The sequence below is a fragment of the Eptatretus burgeri genome, chromosome 8, assembly GCF_056783735.1.
Source record: "Eptatretus burgeri isolate ZD-2024b chromosome 8, Ebu_testis_v1, whole genome shotgun sequence".
Classification (NCBI taxonomy): Eukaryota; Metazoa; Chordata; class Myxini; order Myxiniformes; family Myxinidae; genus Eptatretus; species Eptatretus burgeri.
In genome coordinates this window covers 15054329-15075761 of record NC_140968.1, presented here as the reverse complement: position 1 = coordinate 15075761, position 21433 = coordinate 15054329, and the positions used below count along the sequence as shown (strand labels likewise).

General features: G+C 44.1%; 1 protein-coding gene and 1 long non-coding RNA gene across 4 annotated transcripts; one reads left to right on the top strand and one right to left on the bottom strand.

The window, feature by feature from the left end:
- Positions 1-7041: 7041 nt before the first annotated feature.
- LOC147021172 (pentraxin-4-like) lies at positions 7042-14248 on the top strand. The gene is made up of 3 exons (XM_085891016.1): positions 7042-7335; positions 7435-7918; positions 11713-14248. Exons 1-3 carry the CDS (start codon positions 7126-7128, stop codon positions 12351-12353), a joined length of 1335 nt encoding a protein of 444 aa, XP_085747142.1. The 5' UTR covers positions 7042-7125; the 3' UTR covers positions 12354-14248.
- Positions 14249-17547: 3299 nt separating this feature from the next.
- Positions 17548-21427, bottom strand: LOC147021171 (uncharacterized). Of its 3 annotated transcripts, XR_015061356.1 has the most exons (4): positions 21198-21427; positions 19539-19717; positions 19066-19161; positions 17548-17966 (listed from the first exon to the last, which is right to left on the bottom strand). It is a non-coding gene; the product is annotated as an uncharacterized LOC147021171 (long non-coding RNA). The 3 variants fall into 3 exon arrangements; XR_015061358.1 differs by lacking the exon at positions 19539-19717; XR_015061357.1 differs by lacking the exons at positions 17548-17966; positions 19539-19717 and having other exon boundaries at positions 17978-19161.
- Between the last annotated feature and the right edge of the window lie 6 nt (positions 21428-21433).

Below are 21433 nucleotides of genomic sequence, written 5' to 3'. Positions count from 1 at the left end.
GTAATTTGTGAAGTGAAAAAAATTGCAGGATGATCATGCTGGAATATGATAAAGAAAATACATTATCGGGCTGACGAGGCAATTTTGGTACCAACTTTAAAATGTAAATTTAAACAACAAAGAGTCAAAATTGAGCGTGGCAACAAGCTTTTTTGAATTCAGCATACTTGCATTAGGTTAAAAACACTCGTTACCAACTTTTAACAAGAAATTCCTCAACCTTTCTTCTCAGGTGTCTTTTCAGATTTTCTGTCTAGTCTATATCCCTCTGACAATTTAAATGGCTGTACTATATTTTTGAATATGGCGGACATTTTTGCTAACGTAATGAAGCACCTTCCTCAATCGCTTGCTCCACTTGCCGAGTAGCTCGGCGAGTAGCTTGCAAAGCAGTTGATACTGATCGACTGGCTTGGAAAGCGATAGCATTCCGCTTGCTAATGGAACACAGCCCCTGGAGCATTTGACTGAATTCCCAGTGATGCAGTGTGGACTACGTACTTGATTTACAGACTAGTCATTCCTACACTGTGCCTCACTCAACCACATACACATGCAAGTTCCACGCTACATTGCACATGTGAAGGTAAGCCATCATTTGTTTTGTTTCCTTTGTCATTGTGTACGTTTCTATGAATTTAATAAACGAGTACACCCGTTCCCTATGGGTGTGGGAGGGAGGGTCATGTTATGATCCTCTCTGGATTATCTATATTATAAAAGGAGCTATGTCTGTTTGTCTATTTGTTGTGTTATAACTTGAGAAAGAATTAACGGATTTCAGTAAATCCAACTACGGTGGATTCAGGGAACTCCCGGGAAGGTTTGTGATGAAAAATTTTTATTTTAATTTTTTTATGGGTACATGGGCTCATGTGGCGAAACTGAAAATGCCAACTTGCGATGCTGGTTATCCTCGCACTCCCAGGAATCCTTTTGTCTTCTTGCCCTATTGATTAGCCATCACAGCAAAGATTGGTATTTCCATCAGCGAAACAACGGTTGTTATATTCTAGTATAGATTGCAGTCGATCTCGGCTCAGATCCGTTTGTGGGGGACGTGATAAGTATATAATGTCTCAAGAACGTCAGGTTTCCTCCCTTTCAGTTTCATGTTAAACAGCAGTAGTGACTGTTTAAAATGGTAATCATATGTGTTTGTGGTTTATAATATTTTTTACTTCTGGTGGGGGGCGGGGGGGGGGGGCGCAAAACGCCATGATAAGCTATTTATACACATTAACATGGCATTTGTCCAAAGAGGAGAAACCCATTGGGGAGAGGGGATGTCATTCATATTAATATTGTTTTGTAATGACATTAATATTACTAGTTCGTGCCCATAAAAAAATAATCATAAAAATAAATAAATAAATATTCAAACCGTGAGCAACAAACAACAACCACACAGGCCATTTCTTCGCTCTCGCTTGCCCGCACGTGCGTGGCCCCGGAAGTTCGCATATTATTCGCAGTTACGATTATTCGCAATTTAGTTTTAATACCCAATTATTCAATTAGCGCCAACGTATTTTACCTTTTCGCAATGTCGTGGCAAGGAAAAACAAAAAGAGAATAGAAGAGAGGGAAAAAAATTTACTTCCTGGTTCAGAGCATACCAGCACTCTGATGTTACCGAAATTTATGCACCGTCTAATATGAAAATGATCATAACTTGGGGCATTGTGTTTATCTATAAATGCGCATAAGAAATCGAGAAATTATTAGAATACACGAAGTCATCATTATCCGGAAGCCCGTACGTTGTAACCCGTAATGGGGAACGCGGCTGAGCTTCCCTTCCCCATCGGCCACGCCCACGCAACAACGTGTCTTGTCATTGGTTTGGTAAATAAATGTCCATAACTTGGGAAGCACTTGTCCGATTAATATCAAACCTTGAAAAGGAACATCCTCAGGACCCCAGCAATATATCTGGCAAGTTTCAATTAGATCGGACCAGTGGTTGTCGAGAAACAGCGGTCACAGACACACACACACACACACACACACACACACACACACACACACACACACACACACACACACACATACACACACAGATTGCTGGAATTATAGATAGATGCTATTATCATTAGTGTTGTTATTACTTCTGTTTTTAGAAGCGGCTTTGGAAGCTATCTTAACACGGATATACACCTTAACAAGGATTTTGCCCAATGTGGAAAACCCCCTTGGGTAAGTGAAGTCGCTACAGCCTACATCACGTGACCCTTAATCCTCTTGTCAGGTTTGATTGAGATTGGATAAGTAATGACTAAATATATCGGGTCAAAAAGACATACAAACAGACACCAAATCACATAAAAATGAAACGCTCTATTAGTCGATTTGGTCATGAATTTCGGCAAATCTGGTAATGAATTCAAAATCAGAGTTGGCAACCCTACTTGAGATGCTGCGGGATGGGCGATGCACAACAGGTATGTCTGTGTATTGGGCACACATAGTGCACATCAAATTGAAATCACAGTCAGACACACAATGATCGCTTTACATAAAGTTTCACAAGATGGAGATGATTAAGATGCATGCATATCGCCACTAGAGGGTGATATTCGGTTGATAACATCAAACATGGATCTGCACACCCATCAGCGAATGATGGCAATTTGGGGGTTCCGAGTACAGTATTAGGTCAATAGTTTGGTGGAGTTTAATCCCCTCCCCCCTTACATCCCCAATTCCCCCACCCCACTTCCTGCTTATTACCCATGCATCTACTTCTACTCTCATTGTTTCCCATGCATGCTCCTTTTCATTTTTCTTCCCATTCTTCCCTACATCCCTCATCCCCAAGACTCTAAGTCTTTACTTTCTCCGATATCGTCTGCATTTGTCTTCTATTTCTGAATTCCATTTTGTTAATGGACTTCCTCACCCTGTATTTAATACAGGTATGTATTGACACCCCAACCATATGTGGCATTACAGACACCTCTCTCTGGCATGGAAGTTTTCCTTGATCGCCATACTATGTGCTCTATGCTGAGAAATGTGTACTGGTACTGTTTGTTAATTCTTCCTGACACAGGCCAATGTAATGTATGTATTCATCTGCAACTTGATACATGGTCTTGGTAGAAATTATTCCCAGTACGGTCATCAACACTGCAGATTTATCCTGCCAGCTTCCGAGGTCAGTGAGCCCATGAGATACCGTCATGGTTTGTGTTACGGAATTACTCTTCTGTTGACTTATTTAGATTTGTGGCTTGAGGACTTCTTCCAGCTGCAAGATGAAACCTGATATTTCCAGGGGAATTTTAATGTGTGGTCATTTCCGATGATAAAAGGGGGAGAGGGGTATTTTACACTTGATCTGCATGATGTAGCTCAACTAACTTTGCTGAAGTGACACCATTTGTTAAACGTAGGGCCCTGAAAACTTAGGGTGTTCATAAAGTTCTGTGAATGAGATACTCACAATATTCCAAGACACGCCAACGTTGTTTTTAATAGTTTAGTTTTTAAGTATGTATGATTACTAAGAAAAATTATTTACTCACTAATTATAAATACAGTATTTATATATTTGATCGTTAAAATAAAATGTTGGTGTGTCTTGGGCTATTGTGAGTATCCCGTTCGTAAAACTTTTTGAACGTCTCATCAGTTGTTAACCCTTAGAACCATAGCGGTCGTTTTACTGGCCTCTATTCAAACCTCTATATACCCGAGCAGTTGGTTTACCAACCACTATTCAAACCTCCATATACCCGAGGGGCCGGTTTACCAGCCGCGATTGAAACCTCCATATACCCGAGCGGTTGGTTTACCAGCCGCTATTCAAACCTCCATATACCCGAGGGGCCGGTTTACCAGCTGCTATGCAAACCTCCATATAACCGAGCAGTCGGTTTACCAGCCCCTATTCAAACCTCCATATATCCGAGCGGCCGGTTTACCAGCCGCGATTCAAACCTCCATATACCTGAGCGGTCGGTTTACCAACTGCTATTCAAACCTCCATATACCCGAGGGGCCGGTTTAACAGCCGCTATTCAAACCTCCATATACCCGAACGGCCGGTTTACCAGCCGCTATTCAAACCTCCATATACCTGAGTGGCCAGTTTACCAGCCACTATTTAAACCTCCATATACCTGAGAAGCCGGTTTACCAGCCACTATTCAAACCTCCATATACCCGAGTGGCCGGTTTACCAGCCACTATTTAAACCTCCATATACCTGAGCGGCCGGTTCACCAGCCACTATTCAAACCTCCATATACCCGAGGGGCCGGTTTACCAGCCGCTATTCAAACCTCCATATACCCGAACGGCCGGTTTACCAGCCGCTATTCAAACCTCCATATGCCTGAGTGGCCAGTTTACCAGCCACTATTTAAACCTCCATATACCTGAGCAGCCGGTTTACCAGCCACTATTCAAACCTCCATATACCCGAGTGGCCGGTTTACCAGCCACTATTTAAACCTCCATATACCTGAGCGGCCGGTTTACCAGCCACTATTCAAACCTCCATATACCCGAGGGGCCGGTTTACCAGCCGCTATTCAAACCTCCATATACCCGAACGGCCGGTTTACCAGCCCCTATTCAAACCTCCATATACCCGAGTGGCCGGTTTACCAGCCACTATTTAAACCTCCATATACCTGAGCGGCCGGTTTACCAGCCACTATTCAAACCTCCATATACCCGAGGGGCCGGTTTACCAGCCGCTATTCAAACCTCCATATACCTGAACGGCCGGTTTACCAGCCGCTATTCAAACCTCCATATAACCGAGCAGTCGGTTTACCAGCCCCTATTCAAACCTCCATATATCCGAGCGGCCGGTTTACCAGCCGCGATTCAAACCTCCATATACCTGAGCGGTCGGTTTACCAACTGCTATTCAAACCTCCATATACCCGAGGGGCCGGTTTAACAGCCGCTATTCAAACCTCCATATACCCGAACGGCCGGTTTACCAGCCGCTATTCAAACCTCCATATACCTGAGTGGCCAGTTTACCAGCCACTATTTAAACCTCCATATACCTGAGAAGCCGGTTTACCAGCCACTATTCAAACCTCCATATACCCGAGTGGCCGGTTTACCAGCCACTATTTAAACCTCCATATACCTGAGCGGCCGGTTTACCAGCCACTATTCAAACCTCCATATACCCGAGGGGCCGGTTTACCAGCCGCTATTCAAACCTCCATATACCCGAACGGCCGGTTTACCAGCCGCTATTCAAACCTCCATATGCCTGAGTGGCCAGTTTACCAGCCACTATTTAAACCTCCATATACCTGAGCAGCCGGTTTACCAGCCACTATTCAAACCTCCATATACCCGAGTGGCCGGTTTACCAGCCACTATTTAAACCTCCATATACCTGAGCGGCCGGTTTACCAGCCACTATTCAAACCTCCATATACCCGAGGGGCCGGTTTACCAGCCGCTATTCAAACCTCCATATACCTGAACGGCCGGTTTACCAGCCGCTATTCAAACCTCCATATACCTGAGTGGCCAGTTTACCAGCCACTATTTAAACCTCCATATACCTGAGCGGCCGGTTTACCAGCCACTATTCAAACCTCCATATACCCGAGCGGCCGGTTTACCAGCCACTATTTAAACCTCCATATACCTGAGCGGCCGGTTTACCAGCCGCTATTTAAACCTCCAAATACCTGAGCAGCCGGTTTACCAGCCGCAATTCAAACCTCCATATACCTGAGTGGCCAGTTTACCAGCCACTATTTAGACCTCCATCCTGAGTGGCCAGTTTACTAGCCACTATTTAAACCTCCATATACCCGAGCGGCCGGTTTACCAGCCCCTATTCAAACCTCCATATACCCGAGCGGTCAGTTTGCCGGCCGCTATTCAAACCTCCATATACCCAAGCGGTCATTTTACCATCTGCTATTCAAACCTTCATATACCCAAGCAGTCGGTTTACCAGCTGCTATTCAAACCTCCATATACCCGAGCGGCCGGTTTACCAGCCACTATTTAAACCTCCATAAACCCGAGCGGTCAGTTTGCCGGCCGCTATTCAAACCTCCATTTACCCAAGCGGTCAGTTTACCAGCTGCTATTCAAACCTCCATATACCCAAGCGGTCGGTTTATCAGCTGCTATTCAAACCTCCATATACCCGAGCGGTTGGTTTACCAGCTGCTATTCAAACCTCCATATACCCAAGCGGTCAGTTTATCAGATGCTCTTCAAACCTCCATATTATATACCCGAGCGGTTGGTTTACCAGCCGCTATTCAAACCTCCATATACCCGAGCGGTTGGTTTACCAGCTGCTATTCAAACCTCCATATACCCGAGCGGTTGGTTTACCAGCTGCTATTCAAACCTCCATATACCCGAGGAACAGGTTTACCAGCCGCGATTCAAACCTCCATATACCCGAGCGGTTGGTTTACCAGCCGCGATTCAAACCTCCATATACCCGAGCGGTTGGTTTACCAGCTGCTATTCAAACCTCCATCTACCCGAGTGGTTGGTTTACCAGCCGCGATTCAAACCTCCTTGTACCCGAGGGGCCGGATTTTTCTCCATTTAGCCCAGGGTGGGGGAGCCGAAAGGCCAAGAAGCTCAGGGTTCAAAGGGCTCACCTATCCGTGGACTTTGTGTTGATTCTGATTGTATCATAACTTGTGCTTTGAGAGTTACATTTCAGTGGTTTTGAATTAACTTGTGAGTTTGGTTTGCTATCATGTACGCAATAACATGTATTCCCATGATATTGGACATTCCAAAAAACTATTTGTAGAACGAAATTGCAGCTTACAAAAGTTGCTTCTCCTGGTGATTCCAGTGTGTGCTTGCTTTGTGCAGAACTCGTACTGTGATGGTGACCCCCTGGGTGCAGGAAATGAGCCCATGAGGTCGTACAAAGCACGCTCATTGCGCTCTTCACACTCTAATGAAAAGAGCAGGTGGCAGGAGAAGCTCTAACTAACCGAGAGGCTCATGAAAGAGGAGGGATGAAAGAGGTGGGAGGGGCTCGAAGGAGTGTGGGTGGCTTCTTGTGGGGAAAGGACTGTTAAAACACTTAGTTCTGGGTGCTCCGGTAGATACACAAGTATATCTTTCACTTTCCCATCTCCCTCTCACCACACAATGGCCCGTCCAGTCGCAGTGCACTACCTGGTGGTCCTTATTGGCTCCTTGATGGTTCCATGGCCAGTCCCGGCCCAACGCGTCTCCCTTGGGGTCTCGCCACGTTTTGGGAACCATACGAGGCGGCCCGGTGGTTCCTCTCTCAGCCTCTTGGAGGTCCGCGCTGCCTATCCACGCCTGCACCGCGATGTGTACCAGCTCAAGCTGAAGGTGCATGTACTTCGTATATACCATACAACATACGCCATTTTTAAAAGTGTAGCATTAAATGTTTAATTGTGACTAATCCAATTTTATCCATGTGTCCAGTTTCACAAGCTTCAAAAAGACACGAAGAATGAGCTGCTGGCTTTATCTGAGGAGGTGACCAATGCCACTTCACTTTTTGATTCCGTCGATTCACTCTCAGAAATAACGCAGCGCCTGAACAAGCAGCTCCGTCGGATTCGAAAGAATGCGAGGAAGCGGGAGCAAGACCAAGATCTCAAACTGGCCACATTGATGAGCATCATAGATGGGATGAAGCGCCAGTTAACTTCGGCCATGACAGGGGTGGCTCCAAGCTCGCAGTTGGATGACCTTTCAGGACGTGTCCACAGACAGGGGGAGGCGATCGAAGCTCTGCTGGCAGAAAATGCGGATCTGAGACGTGAGAGCGGATCCCTGGGCGAGCTGCTGGAGGTCCAGCATGAGCACTTTGAGCGTCTGGAGCGTTGGATGAACAACTCAATAAGCGGGAAGGCACGGTCTCCGAGGGTCCATGGAGATTCAAAGCACAGAAAGCATGATGGAGGTGAATATACGCTTATGTGCAATGTGATCGAGTAGCGCCTCTTAGCGCAAGGGACAGGAGTCAGTCAAAAGCCACGAGCAGATGAATATAAATATTTATGTCAACAGTCATGGAAAGTTTGTCTATTGCAGGTATGTCCATCATCTCGGTGTTGTACAATCCTGTGTATTCTGTATATGCACTGTCGAGAAACGTTTCCAAGCTCAGGGTTTCATCATATCCACCTCCTTGGATGGGAAGCTTTGAAAATTCTCAATGCTTCATCCCAATAACTGTGTCATTCATCACCTGCAGCTCGAAGCACTTGAGAAAATAATGAGACATAGTTCGCCTGTCTGTTTGTTATTTAGTGAAATCAATTTCGCCAAGTATGTTGATCAGTTTGGTTAGTTTTGTTTGTTTGTTTGTCTGTCCAGTCGTCTACAGCCAAACCACTCAGCCGATCATTCTGAAACTTTCAAAGATTTTCGGCACCGTCCCTGCGACAGCCCGCGACAAAGTTTCGTAAAAATCAGTCGTCGCGTTATGACATGACATTGCAAAAACATAAAACACGTTTTGGGCGAAAACTCCGGAACTGAATGACGCCAAAATGTTCTCCGTTCAATTCCCAACGACTTTCTAATTTGAATTTATGACGTAAAATCAACAGTTTTCATAAGCATATGGACTTGAAAGTTTTCCAGTCAACATCATCATGTTTAAAACACATTTTGGCCGATATTTCAGAAACTAAGGGTGCTGGAGCAAAAATAACGATATTTTTGCCTCTTTAGGGTTAAGTCAGTACAACTAAGAAATTATTAGTCCCCTTGCTGTAATTAATGCATGTACTCTTGTTTGTTTGTTTGTTTGTTTGTTTGTTTGTTTATTTATTTCCCAGCTCTGACAGTGGAAGATATGCCGCAACAGTGTTTGATTCATTCTGTTTCGCCAAGTGTCGCTCTTCGAGTGATTTCTAGTTTGCCTCTGTGAGCATGATGTCTCAAAACGTTGTGGACGGATTTCGATGAAACTTGGTGGACAGATTGGGTGTGTGATTTTGGGTGTGGACAAGGCCAAATTGATTTGAATTTGGTGAAAATCCAGATCCAGATCTGGACACGATAACTTTATTGAAATTCTTTTAAAGTTATTTTTCACCAGTTAGTGATAAGGCCAAAAACCATATATTCAGCACGATATCTCAAAAACGTATGCACGGATTTGGATGAAACTCAGTGGACAGGTTGGGTAGGTGGCAAGAACAAGCGGATTCGATTTTTGGTGCAGGTCCGGACGCAGATCTGGCCTATCAGTGGGATACAAAACATAAACTGTGTGCCGTTCTTGTTATACTTTTCTTTATTCTTTCGCTTCCCGTTGCTATGCAGCATAATTCCCGAATCACAGCTATTTACCCATTCCTATCTTGGGTTCGATGTTGTGCTCCTTCCATATTCATTCCAGCTTCCATTATATCATTTTCAACTGCTTGCTTCGTCTGGTGTTGGCTTAACAGTTAAGCTGGCTAATTTAAGATCTTAGGGTCTTGAGTTTGAGACCCTGTCATACCGTTGAGTCCCTGTCATGGATATCAAGTGGGAGAAGGCACAATCTTATAGCTATGCAAGCACCATTTTCCACCCTCCCCTCTCCCCCAAGTGGCGACCTTACTCCCCATATGAACAACGAGACAAAAATATTACAGTACGAGAGCTGGAGTGGCAGAAAGGAAAGCGTTTGGGGATCATTGGAAGGAGAAGAGATTGGGAGTGGGAAAATGAGAACCATGAGGTGGTCATGGGTGATGGGCTGCAGTATTTAAAGACAGAAAGGAAGACCACCAGACAACATGCAGACACATTGAATGGGTTCCATGAGTTTTTAGAACACCAGACTCCTCCTACCACCAAACCCCACTCAATCCCCCATCCATACATCATCCCTCCTAACCCTCTTACCCATACCCAACACTTGTACATCACCCATCCTCACGTTCGCATTACCCCCATCCTCTCCTTTTCAAAAATTTGCATCTGCCTGTCCCCTACGATTATTCTGTGTAATCCAGGACAGTAACAGCAAATTGATGACACTCTTGGGATTTTGCGTTGTAATTTTTAGAACAACATAAGGGCTGACAGCAAAGCTTAGAAGAATGCATACTCGTCTTGGTGCTGTCTATCTGAGGTTAGAAACTCGACCCAGCTATCAACTGTCACCCTGGTTTTCTGCCGGCAGAAGTTTACATCATTGCATTCACCATCCATCTGAAAGACTTATAATCCATGAGAAGACCCATCTGCCAGCAATGGTAGACGTTAAAGATCCCACGGTGACTTTCACGAAGAGTCGGCGAGTTATTGTTGGCACTCGGAAAAAATTACAAATTCCTGCCAAAATCAGCTTAATTCGAATGTCAGAGGTCTGGCCAGTTGGTTTGTGAAAGATCTCGGACAAAGACGTATCCCAACCAACCCCGCAAGAAGAGAGGGATCACCGGTGTCGTATGTTTGTTTCTTTGTATGTTTGTTCCCTAAACATACGTTTGCAACCACCTGGGCCAATTTCCACGAAAATTGCTGTACCGCATTGCTTTTATACACGAAAGAATTTCCTCACAATGAAAACTTTCAATTCAGAATCAAGTTGCTGTAAAAACATGAAATAATAGCTCTTGGGCAATCAGGTATCACATTTTGCCCCCATGCCCCCCACACCCTTTCCCTCGGCAGGGAAATGGGCATAATTTGTCTTCAGCTTGCATTTGGAAGGTTGACATGCTGCCGGGAAGAAAACCAATTGCATTTAAATATTATTTCATTATGAAGAATGAAAATTAATTTACAAAGGGTCCACAGTCTCTGTGAGGCTACACTGTCTACAAGAGTGGTTGCACTATCCAGCACGACTTCAAACAATGAAACGCGGAGACCATTTGGGCCATCATTGCCATGTTGCATTCCTATCCCGAGTTAATTTTTGTTGCTGGTGTAAAACCTCCATTTCTAGGCTCAGACGTTTTTTTTCTGGATGATTCTTCTCCTCGTCCATTCTTCTTCCAAGTGTCCCTCTACCTGCTGTTTGTGGGTTTCCCTCCTTTCCATTGTGCTCATGTATTTGTGACTTTGCTTATTTACGACTTAAACTTAGAAAACAACAACTTCCTGATGATTCATTAGAGTACGAGCAGGGGTTCCTGGCATTGCCAGGCAACGTCGGGTCCCTCCTTCCCGCCCCTTCCCCACCCTCCGTACTCCCACTTTTCCCTGCTTCCCTTGATTAGTGAAGGTTGGCTTTAGTGCTCCCACTCTCTTGGGACATGTACAGTGCAAAAATGCAAGTTATCTCCTCAGCTGACTTGTAATTGTGGTGCTACATGATACATATTTACAGAGAGAATTTTCATCGACCTTCCCTCTTGAACCCCCTTGACTACAAATCAAACCAAGTAGCCCATATTCAACACGATGTCGAACTTTGTCCATGTGCCAAGTGTGGTGACAATTGTCCCAGTAGTTTTGGCATTATTGGTGTTACATATATACAGACAGACAGAAAATGACATTTATTTATTGGATAAATAACCCAATCTTGATTGGGTGACCCAACTTGTTATATTGTTATCGTTGTCAAGTTTCAAACTGTCACTTGCACTTGGTGTAGTCATGTGCCATGGCCAGAAAACTATAAAAACGCAGCACGAGATTTCTGTTTGATAACAATGCTTTGTGATCGTCTTATCATTTGTTCAGAGCAAAACTTTTTTGTAACTATATGTACATATTATATGTGTCCTGCTCCACCCACAGTGTGTAATGTGAAACATTATCTCCACTTCCCTGGATCATCTCCCACCGATGTGGCCTCCTTCGGAAATAACTTTCCGATTGCTCTGCGGGCATTCTCTATTTGCTTCTGGCTTCGGACACGAGCACCATACTTGGGAACCATACTCTCATATGCAACAAGTGACAATGACAACAAACTTGTGCTCTATGGACGCAATTCAAGCAAAACAGGACTGCAGTTGGTCATCGGAGACCCCGAACACCGGGAGCTACCTGTAGATACACTTCTTGGAGGATCCTGGCATCATGTTTGCATCATGTGGAGTGCCCATGGAGGACGTTATGCATTTTACATTGACCGCCGCCTTGTAGCAGCAGGTTCAGGGCTGCGCCAAGGCTACACCATCCCATCAGATGGATTCCTCGTTTTAGGACAGGAACAAGACTTGCCTGGAGGTGGCTTCGAAAGCCACGAATCGTTTGTGGGTAACATTGCTGGGTTTGCCCTTTGGACACGGTTTCTGGCACCTGGAGAAGTGTCAGCGCTCGCCACAGGACGGAGGATGCCTATGGAGGGTCTGATCCTGACACTGTCTGATTTGGCAATGGTACATGGACAAGTGTCACTTTCTGAATGTGAGTGTCTCGATGACTGTCTGTAGAGTGTTCGGCCATGTAAGAGGTGGACTGAAACACGATCGATGGATGCATCTACCCAAATGTCCCATTACTTTGAGTTTCCTTCCACATTCGTGTTTAATAACATTCACAATACTTTCGTATGTTTGATTATCTTGATAATTTTCAACAATTATTGAATTGGGTTAATCCAGCAAATATAACTCTTTATAAGCAACTTCAGTATTCTAGCCTAGGATATTTAAATATGTCTGTCATGACCCTTGTTTCCAGCAAGGAAACTTCTTCTTCTTCTTCTTTCAGCTGCTCCCTTTAGGGGTCGCCACAGCAGATCATCCATATGATCCGCATAGTGATTTGGCACATGTTTTACGCCGGATGCCCTTCCTGACGCAACCGTGGTCGCCTCTTACGACACAGGGATATGGTACACCTATTTTAACCGGGGTATACACCGGCCCAGTACACTGGTACTCATTTCACCGACCTCGGAAGGATGACAGGCTGAGTCAACCCCCTGGTGTATTTATTCAGTGGCCCAACGGGGCTTGAACTCAGGACCTTTTGGATTCCAAGCCACTGCCCTAACCACTGCGCCAACACCAGGCTCTTCCCAGCAAGGAAACTTCAGTCTGCAAATTAATTAACTGATTCATCACTTCAGTTTTATCAAGAAAATAGGTGGAAAAGTTTATTTGAAATCACTAAAATGCAAGTGGCATATCAGCCCTAGTTGTAGTAACATCAAACTTGCTGTTTGGTCAGCTCTCAAGTGTGCAGTCGTTAGTAGGGGAACGTGGTGATATCACACATCACTTTTGACAAGCAAACAGGCAGCATTGAAGAGTGAGCGACAGAGAGGTGGGGCCTCTCAGAAATTTTAAATCGCAGCAACTGCCTGCTGTGGCCAAAACAAACCCAAAGTTATGTTCCTCAGTTTTCACAATTTCAATTGAATTAAATCAATGATGGGAAGTTTGGGAGTATTCATGATCCATGAAGTACTCATTACCGGTAAGTATTACGTGGATTACTTCGTTACTAGCCTGGTGTTGGCTTAGTGGTTATGGTGGTGGCTTGGGATCCCAGGGTCCTGAGTGGGTCCTGAGTTCAAGCCCCATTGGCCGCTGAATTAAAAATACACCAGGAGATTAACTCAGCCTGTCATCCTTCTGAGGTCGGCAAAATGAGCACCAGTGTACTGGTAATGGGGACACTGCATCAGTGGCATAGCTGTGTCCCAACCAATGATGCAACTAGCAGCCACAGGCTGCACTCCATAGAGAGAGACTTCGTTACTTTTTGAATTTCTTTACTTTCTAAATTTCATGAAGTGTAGTTAGAAATTTTTTTTAAAACAAATTAAAAACTATCAAAAATTGTAAAATTGATTAATGAGCCCCACAATCATAGATCTGAGCGATATACAGCACGGTGGAGTAAATAAGTTGGGTCACGTGATCAATGTCGGGTTATTTAGACTTCAGTAAAAAAGCAAAAATTGATTTGGGAGTGCAGCACAGCAATGATGGGCCAAAGGGACTCATTTCTTTGTTTAAGGTCACACAGGAGCATGCGACCCCTCGTTATACTCAGCGTAGACCCATGGAGACTGTGGGACCCTTTGTATATTAATTTCCATTCCTCATACGGAATATAAATATTTAAATTCAATTTGTTCGATTGCCCACAGGGAATCGACTTTCAAACACAGAAGTGCTGAGGCACAAGCCAAGTTCCACCCCTGTCCCCATCTTGGGTTGTGCTATTATTTCAGGGTTTTGCATCAATTCCATTGAGAATTGATATTTTTATCATGACGTTGACCACGGTACAGTAAATTGCATGTGAAAATAATGCGGTCCAGCAAATTTCTGGAAAATTAGCCCGGGGGGGGGGGTTGGAAACATATAAGGAACAGACAAACAGAGACTCGCTCCTATATACGGATAGATATGTGTTGCAAGTTCTACATACATATATATATATATATATATATATATATATATATATATATATATATATATATATATATATATGAGTTTTTAAATCTCCATGACAAACTCCATGTTTTTACTTTTGCTACTCCCTGTGGGGTTAAAATTAAATGACCCTGATATTTGTTGCCGATGTTTGTGTCTCTCATTTATATTTTACCAAATAGAGCATAAACAAACTTTATGCAACATGTGAAGAACCGGTCTGCTAATTTTCTCACTTTTATGACATCTCTGGTGTATTTTACTAGATTTTAGTATGACCGGCTCCCACCAAGTGACACTTTATGGTACCCATTTACATCGAGAGGATTGAGGTATCTCCCCCATCATATGAAATTTTCTTACCATCTAAAACCTTCTTGTGCACATCTTGAGTACAAAGACCAAGTCTCAACTCATTCCATCCAGTGGTTTAGTTTTTTTTTTTTTTAAGTTTTTTTTTGTATCCAATGTCGAGCCTCCTATGAGAGCTAATACACAGAACATATAACAAGGGGAGCAGGAGAAAAGAGGGGGAGAGGGAAAGAAAAAGCAGTGTGGAACAAAGACATGAGAAGATCTGTGGAAGGGAGAGGGATGGGGTGGGGTACCCAGGGTAAACGAGATGGACACTACAGGGAGTTTCAGGTCCTTACATGGCAGAGACTTTCAGGAAGGAAAGCAGGGAATTTGAAGGTGTGTTTGGGGTGGAAAAGATCATGATTTTGGATGGGGGGAGATAAGAGATGGTGTTGAACAGCTGTTTTGAACACCTGGAGGGAAGCGTGGGATTGAAGAGAGTGTGAGAGTTTGTTCCAAAGGCAGGAAAAAATAGGAATGAAAGAGTGAAGGTGAGCAGTGATTCTTGATTTTGGTAGTTTAACCAGAAGGGGATTGCTGGCGGATCTTGAGCGCCCTGTGGAAATATGGAGGGGGGGGACATATCTCAGACAGAGAAAGGGGAGGCCAGAGAGGAGACCGTATAAGAAAGAAAGACCACCGACCTGCCTGCGGTGAGAGAGTGAGAGACTCAAATACTCAGCCCCATCGTAGGAGATACCAATGATCTGATATGCCCTGGTTTCCACAGCATGAAGTCAAGAAAGGTTAAAGGCGGGAGCACCAATGAAAGGACTTCTTCAAGAGGATTGTTGAGAAAGTAGATGGGGGAGGGGGGGGTTCCAGAGGGTCCTTTCAGAGAGACATAGTGAGAGTGTGAGATTTGTCCGGATTGAAAGACATGTTCCACGTGTTGGACCAGTTTGTGATTTTATCCAGATCTGCAGTGAGCGAAAAAGCTGCTGCTTGCTAGTCTGAGGGATGACCGATGGTACGGCAGAAGGTGGAGTCATCAGCAAAGAGATAAAGTGGATTTTCCAGAGAGTCAGAGGTATCTGATGAAAACCAGAAAAAGAACAGGGCCCAGAACACTGCCTTGAGGAACTCCAGCCTAGACAGGAAGAGGGGATGAGAGAACTCCATTAAGAGCCACACGTTGGCTGCGACAGGAGAGGAAGTCTACGAGCCATGAGTGGAGATGTCCTTGGATACCATCGAAAGGGAGTTTGGTGAGCAGGGCAGGGTGCCAGACCATATCGAAGGGTTCCAGCGATATCTCTAGGGAGATGGCTCTGATTTAATGTCTGGTATTGAGGATCTCCATCCATTGTTGGGAGAGCAGAAGCAGCACATCCAGGGTGGAGTGACCTGGTTTTAATCCAAGTTGATGATTGGAAATCCAGCCATTGGTGAAGAGGAAGGAGTTAATGTCTGAAGCGATGATAGATTCCATAAATTTGCTCATGATTAGGAGAAGGTTGATTTGTCTGCAGTTGCAGGGATCTGTTTTGCACCATTTTTATGCAGAGTGGTAATGTTTGCTGATTTACAAGCAGATGGCAGTTGACCTTGAGCAAATGAGAAGGTGAATAGAACAGAGAGTATGTGAGCAAGAGCAGATTAGCAGGTTTTTAGGACACGTGGGCTGACGCCGTCTGGCCAGTTTCAGAATCTGAGTCGAGGTTTGACAGCAAGCTCTCCACTTTGTCAAAATAAAAGGACACAGAATCGAGGAACAGCTGGGTGCGACTGCGTAAGGTGGGTACAAAAAGTGATGGTTTTGGGACAAAAGATTTAGAAGTAAACACGGAGCTTAGGCATTCAGCCTTTTCACGTGCTGTCAGCTGTGTGACCATTTGAGGTAAGAGAGGGGATGGAGGGGGAACATACACCAGAAACAGACTTATCTAGATGCCACCAGTATTTGGAGGAGGGAGACAGGTTTGAGAGTTCAGATTTGAGATTAGAAAGATGTTGTTTTCTGGCTCTCCTTAGGGTAGACAAACACTTGTTACGAGCTTTGTGGAAGGAACTGAGATTGCCTTCAGTTGGATTAGCCTTCCATGAGGCGAAGGCAAGTTGTTTCAGGACAACTGCCTCGCCACAAACTTCAGTGTACCATCGGCAGGAGGAAGGGGAGATGGATGGATAAATCTGTGGAGTGCATAAACAAGTTACACAAACAAACAAGAAAGACGTGTATCGCCCGATACTCACAAAATCCAAATGTAAAATACTGTAATTGCCATGGAAACAACAATTTGACAATTTTAAAAATTTCACCAATCAAGTGTTCTACATGATTGAACGTTATGCATAACAAATTTGGCTGATAAATTTTCTAACTTCAACCCAATAGGTGTTTTACATGTTTTGTATAGCCTTGATCTCGCCGTGTGACTAATCTTAACCAAGATATACACGTGTACACGACACATACGTTCAAATAAGCTTTGCAAGTCTCAATTTGATATCTTGAAAACATTTTGAGATACGGGAATAATAAAATCACAAAAACTCCCCCTTTGATTATAATGGGGTAAAACTGTTCTCATGGAAACCGTTGACGTCATAACGGCTAAATCAATCGTTCTGATTTTTGGTGACTCGAATTAATTGACCCAATCTGCACACCATATTCCAATTTCATGTCAATCGGATGAAAATCAACGATTTTGGGGACATTTTACCTTTTGACCTCAAACAATGGGCTTCTAGCTTTTGATTGGTGGACCAATTCAGTAACCCAATATGCAAATTATGTTCAAATTTCAAGTCAATTGGATAACACTCTGTGACCTTGACACTTGACGTTAAAACAATCGGCCTTTAGCTTTTGACTAACTCCAGCGGGTTACGTTTCGTGAAGATCGGTTGAGAATTGAGACCTGCGGGTGATTGACATACAATGAGACAGAAAAACAGTCTCAACTTACCAATATACTGTCCGTACGTACTTGCGGATCTTTGATTTTACAAGTAACAAACCAACACTCCTCAAATTAAGTATATGTAGTATTATTCATTTTATTTTCTTTTTCTTCCTTAAACGGCTCCAATTTTATGATTTCCGCTTTCTTGTCGGGTCGACGGTAGAGAAGGTTTCATGCCAGTCTTTCACAAACTGCCTGGCCAGGCTTGATGGCCGAGTGAAGGTGACAGCAATTTGTAATTTGCTAAGTGTGCTGGCCATAACTCACCTACTCTTTCCAAAAGACACCGAGGGATATTTGATGGCCATCAACGCCCCAAATGCTCATGGCAGACGGGTTCTCTGGCTTACCGCCTTTCCGAGGGAGAGAACACGCATGCTTCGCCCTGCATGCGAAACACACTTTGTAACTGGGTCAAGATTCAAACCACAGGCTCGACAACCGGACACGTCAAAGGCAAGTGCACGTACCTCGAGTCCAGGACTATCCTATCGGCCTTCAATAAATTTTCACAGGTGGATCCGCCATAACCATTTTCAATGCTGACACAATACCTTAACGTCTCCCATCATGATACCTTCATTCATTGACCCTCATCATTTCATTACCATTGAGGCCTTCTCTTTCAACTGCAGGAGCAACACCTCAACGTGCTTGTTCCAAACCTTTCTGTGTTGTGTCACTCTTATCCAGGTGTTGCCTCCAGAGTAATATGCTATGAAGTTATTGGTTTGCAAGCACCAGCAGTGACCACTGTTTTTGTTGTGTCCGTGTGTCTGTCTGTCTGTCTGTGACTCTCTCCAGAGCATAGCTCCGTGACGTTTGATGCAATCTTGATGAAACCTGGACACAAGCTAGATATCATGGTCTAGTTGTGTCTTTTTGTATGAGGGGCGTACCATGCCCCCTTGTGGGCGGAGCCACGACCACTTGAACTTTTTATTTATTTTTATTTGTTTTTTTTTCTCGCAATTTCATTTCCTCGAAGCTGTGCGTAATGTCCATAAGTACAACATATAAAAAATCCGATTTGATTTGGTCAATTTTGACGGAAGAGATAGGTTTTTATGGTAGGGCTTCCTCAATAATGCCTGCCGCGAACCATCGTCGCCTCCTGGCTAGTTCCTAACATTGTCTTCAGATTTAGTTGAGCACTTGCCAGCCTACTTCCATTTTTATTTTTTTCAAATTTCAAGTTACGGCAGTACAGGCCATCTTTCGCTTAAGTAAAGTGGAGTTGCTTTGAAGAAAGAACAAATATTGTGCTTGGCAGTAATAAGTTGAAGTTCTTCAACTTTCTCTGTCCACCATTTGTTCTTCAGAGTTCAGATCACGAGTTCTTCTCTGAACTTCAACTTCGGCTGTCTGCGTCTGACGAGCAATCTTCTGTTCCATGGATTTTGGGCCCTATTCATGGGGTTCCCTGTATCCGGAACACCAATTCACTCTCCAGGACTCCATGGAATGTGGCAAACAATACTCACATGACCCGGGGTGTGTTCCGTTGGCAAGCAGCTTGCTATCGCTTTCCAAGACAGTCGTTTCCATACAAGCCACCTTGCAAGCCGCTCTCCGAGTCACTAGGAAAACAGAGCAAGCTGATTAAGAGAGGTGCTTCGTTATGTTCGCAAAAATGTCCTCCGTCGTCGGACTCAAAACGACACCGCAACCCATGAAATGTTCAGAAGCAGACCCCAACCCCTGCCACGTACGGTATACTCATAATATTACTGAAACATGCATTTCATACTTTCAATTTTACTCCACTTTCCATGCGAAATCTTCAACGTGTGTGTGTGTGTGTGTGTGTGTGTGTGTGTGTGTGTGTGTGTGTGTGTGTGTGTGTGTGTGTGTGTGTGTGTGTGTGTGTAAGTGTGTGCGTGTGCTTGGTTGACAGATAAGCTTGGCAGAGAGCTCCTCATTTATTTATCTTTGTTCCCCTCTTCCTCGGACTCACAAGAAATTCCTTTGAGGAAGTTGTCACAAGAGGATCGAGTAAAACTGAAAATGACCGCCCAGACAGCATTTCCTCGAGCACGATAGAGCAGCGTTGTTTCCATGGTGACCGTCATGCTGTTAAGTGGTGACGAGCTCTCCGTTCCCTTGAAATGCTGACTTGATCAAGCAAGCCGCTTGCTAACGGAACACACCATTGATTACCGATTTAAAGGGGCTGTCACACATTGACGTTTTAGCCAGCGTATGGCAAGGTCTCAAAATGTATGTAAAACGTTGGTGTCCTCTGAACTATTGAGGTTTTTTTGTAAAGTTTTGGGCGTGTAATAACGTGTTGGACGTATGCATAATGTATTAGTAATGTACACAGAACGTTTCAATGACATATAGATAACTTATACCAACGAATGCTGAGCGTGTTGTCGGCGTTCACAACCTATGCCCAACGATCGTCTAACTTATGCATAGCGCGGCAGCGTATCGCCGACAATCACGTGGCGTAGGCTATCAATAGGCTACGGCTCGAGGATTCAAATCATAACCGCACTAGACATCGAAGTGTGAAGCCGCTGTCACACCTTGACGTTTTAGTCAGCGTATGCCAAAGTATGAAAAAATTGCCGAACCAAGCTGGCACACGTCGAATACGTTATGGGTAAGTTTTGAATACGTTAAGAGCACTCTGGCATACGTCGTCATACGCCAAGTACGTCGAGAAATTTTCAGCATGTTGAAAATTTCTCAACGTACTCGGCGTATGACACACGTTCCGCATACGCTGGCATTAGTTGTAGGCACGTTACGCGATCGTCGAAACACGTCGAGGTAATGGTTTGCGTCAGTGTTCCAGACTCCCTGGTTTTTTTTTTGGTTTTTTTTCTTCTTTTTCTTCTTCTTCTTCTTCTTCTTCTTCTTCTTCTTCTTCTTCTTCTTCTTCTGCAGTATGACGGTGATGTTGACACTTCGATTTCTAGTGCGGTTATAATATAATATAATTAATAGGCTGCTGCTCAACGATTTAAATCATAACCGCACTAGAAATCGAAGTGTCAACATCACCGTCATACCGAAGAAGAAGAAAAAAAAACAGGGAGTCTAGAACACTGATGCTAACCATTACCTTGACATGTTTCGACTTATGAGTAACTTACAAGTAACGTGTGTGGACGTGTGTCAACAATCGCGTAACGTGCCTACAACACGTTACTCATAGGTTAGAAATAAGTTTCGGGTACGCTAAACATTACCTCGACGTGTTTCGACTTATGAGTAACTTACAAGTAACGTGTGTGGACGTGAGTCAACAATCGCGTAACGTACCTACAACTTATGGCCAGTGTATGCGGAACGTGTGAGTCATAAGCCGAGTACGTCGAAAAATTTCAAGCATGGAAAATTTGTTTAACAGCTCGGCATACGACGACGAAGGCCAGCGTACAAAGACGTATGCCAGCGTACTCTTAACGTATACAAACTTACCCATAACGTATTCGACGTGTGCCAGCTTGGTTCGGCAAATTTTTCATACGTCGGCATACGCTGGCTAAATCGTCAAGGTGTGACAGGGCATTTAGCAAATGTCACTACAGACGGCTTGTTGTAATGTAAAACATCTCAGCTTGAACTTTAATGTGTTATTTTACCTCACAGGACATCTCACCTGAGTTATTAAATGCACATTGAGCAAGAAGGACGTCAAGAAAATTGTCCTCCGGTCGAGGCTCATGAAGGAGTTCAACGACAAAGGGCAGGAGGTTCATAAACTACCAAAGGGTATGGGAATCGAGGTTTGTACGTGATTTGGAGCAAAGGAAAGAAAAACACAAAACCAGTCACAATAGTTCGGAGACGAATTGACTCTTTTCACATCATAAGTTCTGCTCGCCAAGAATAATT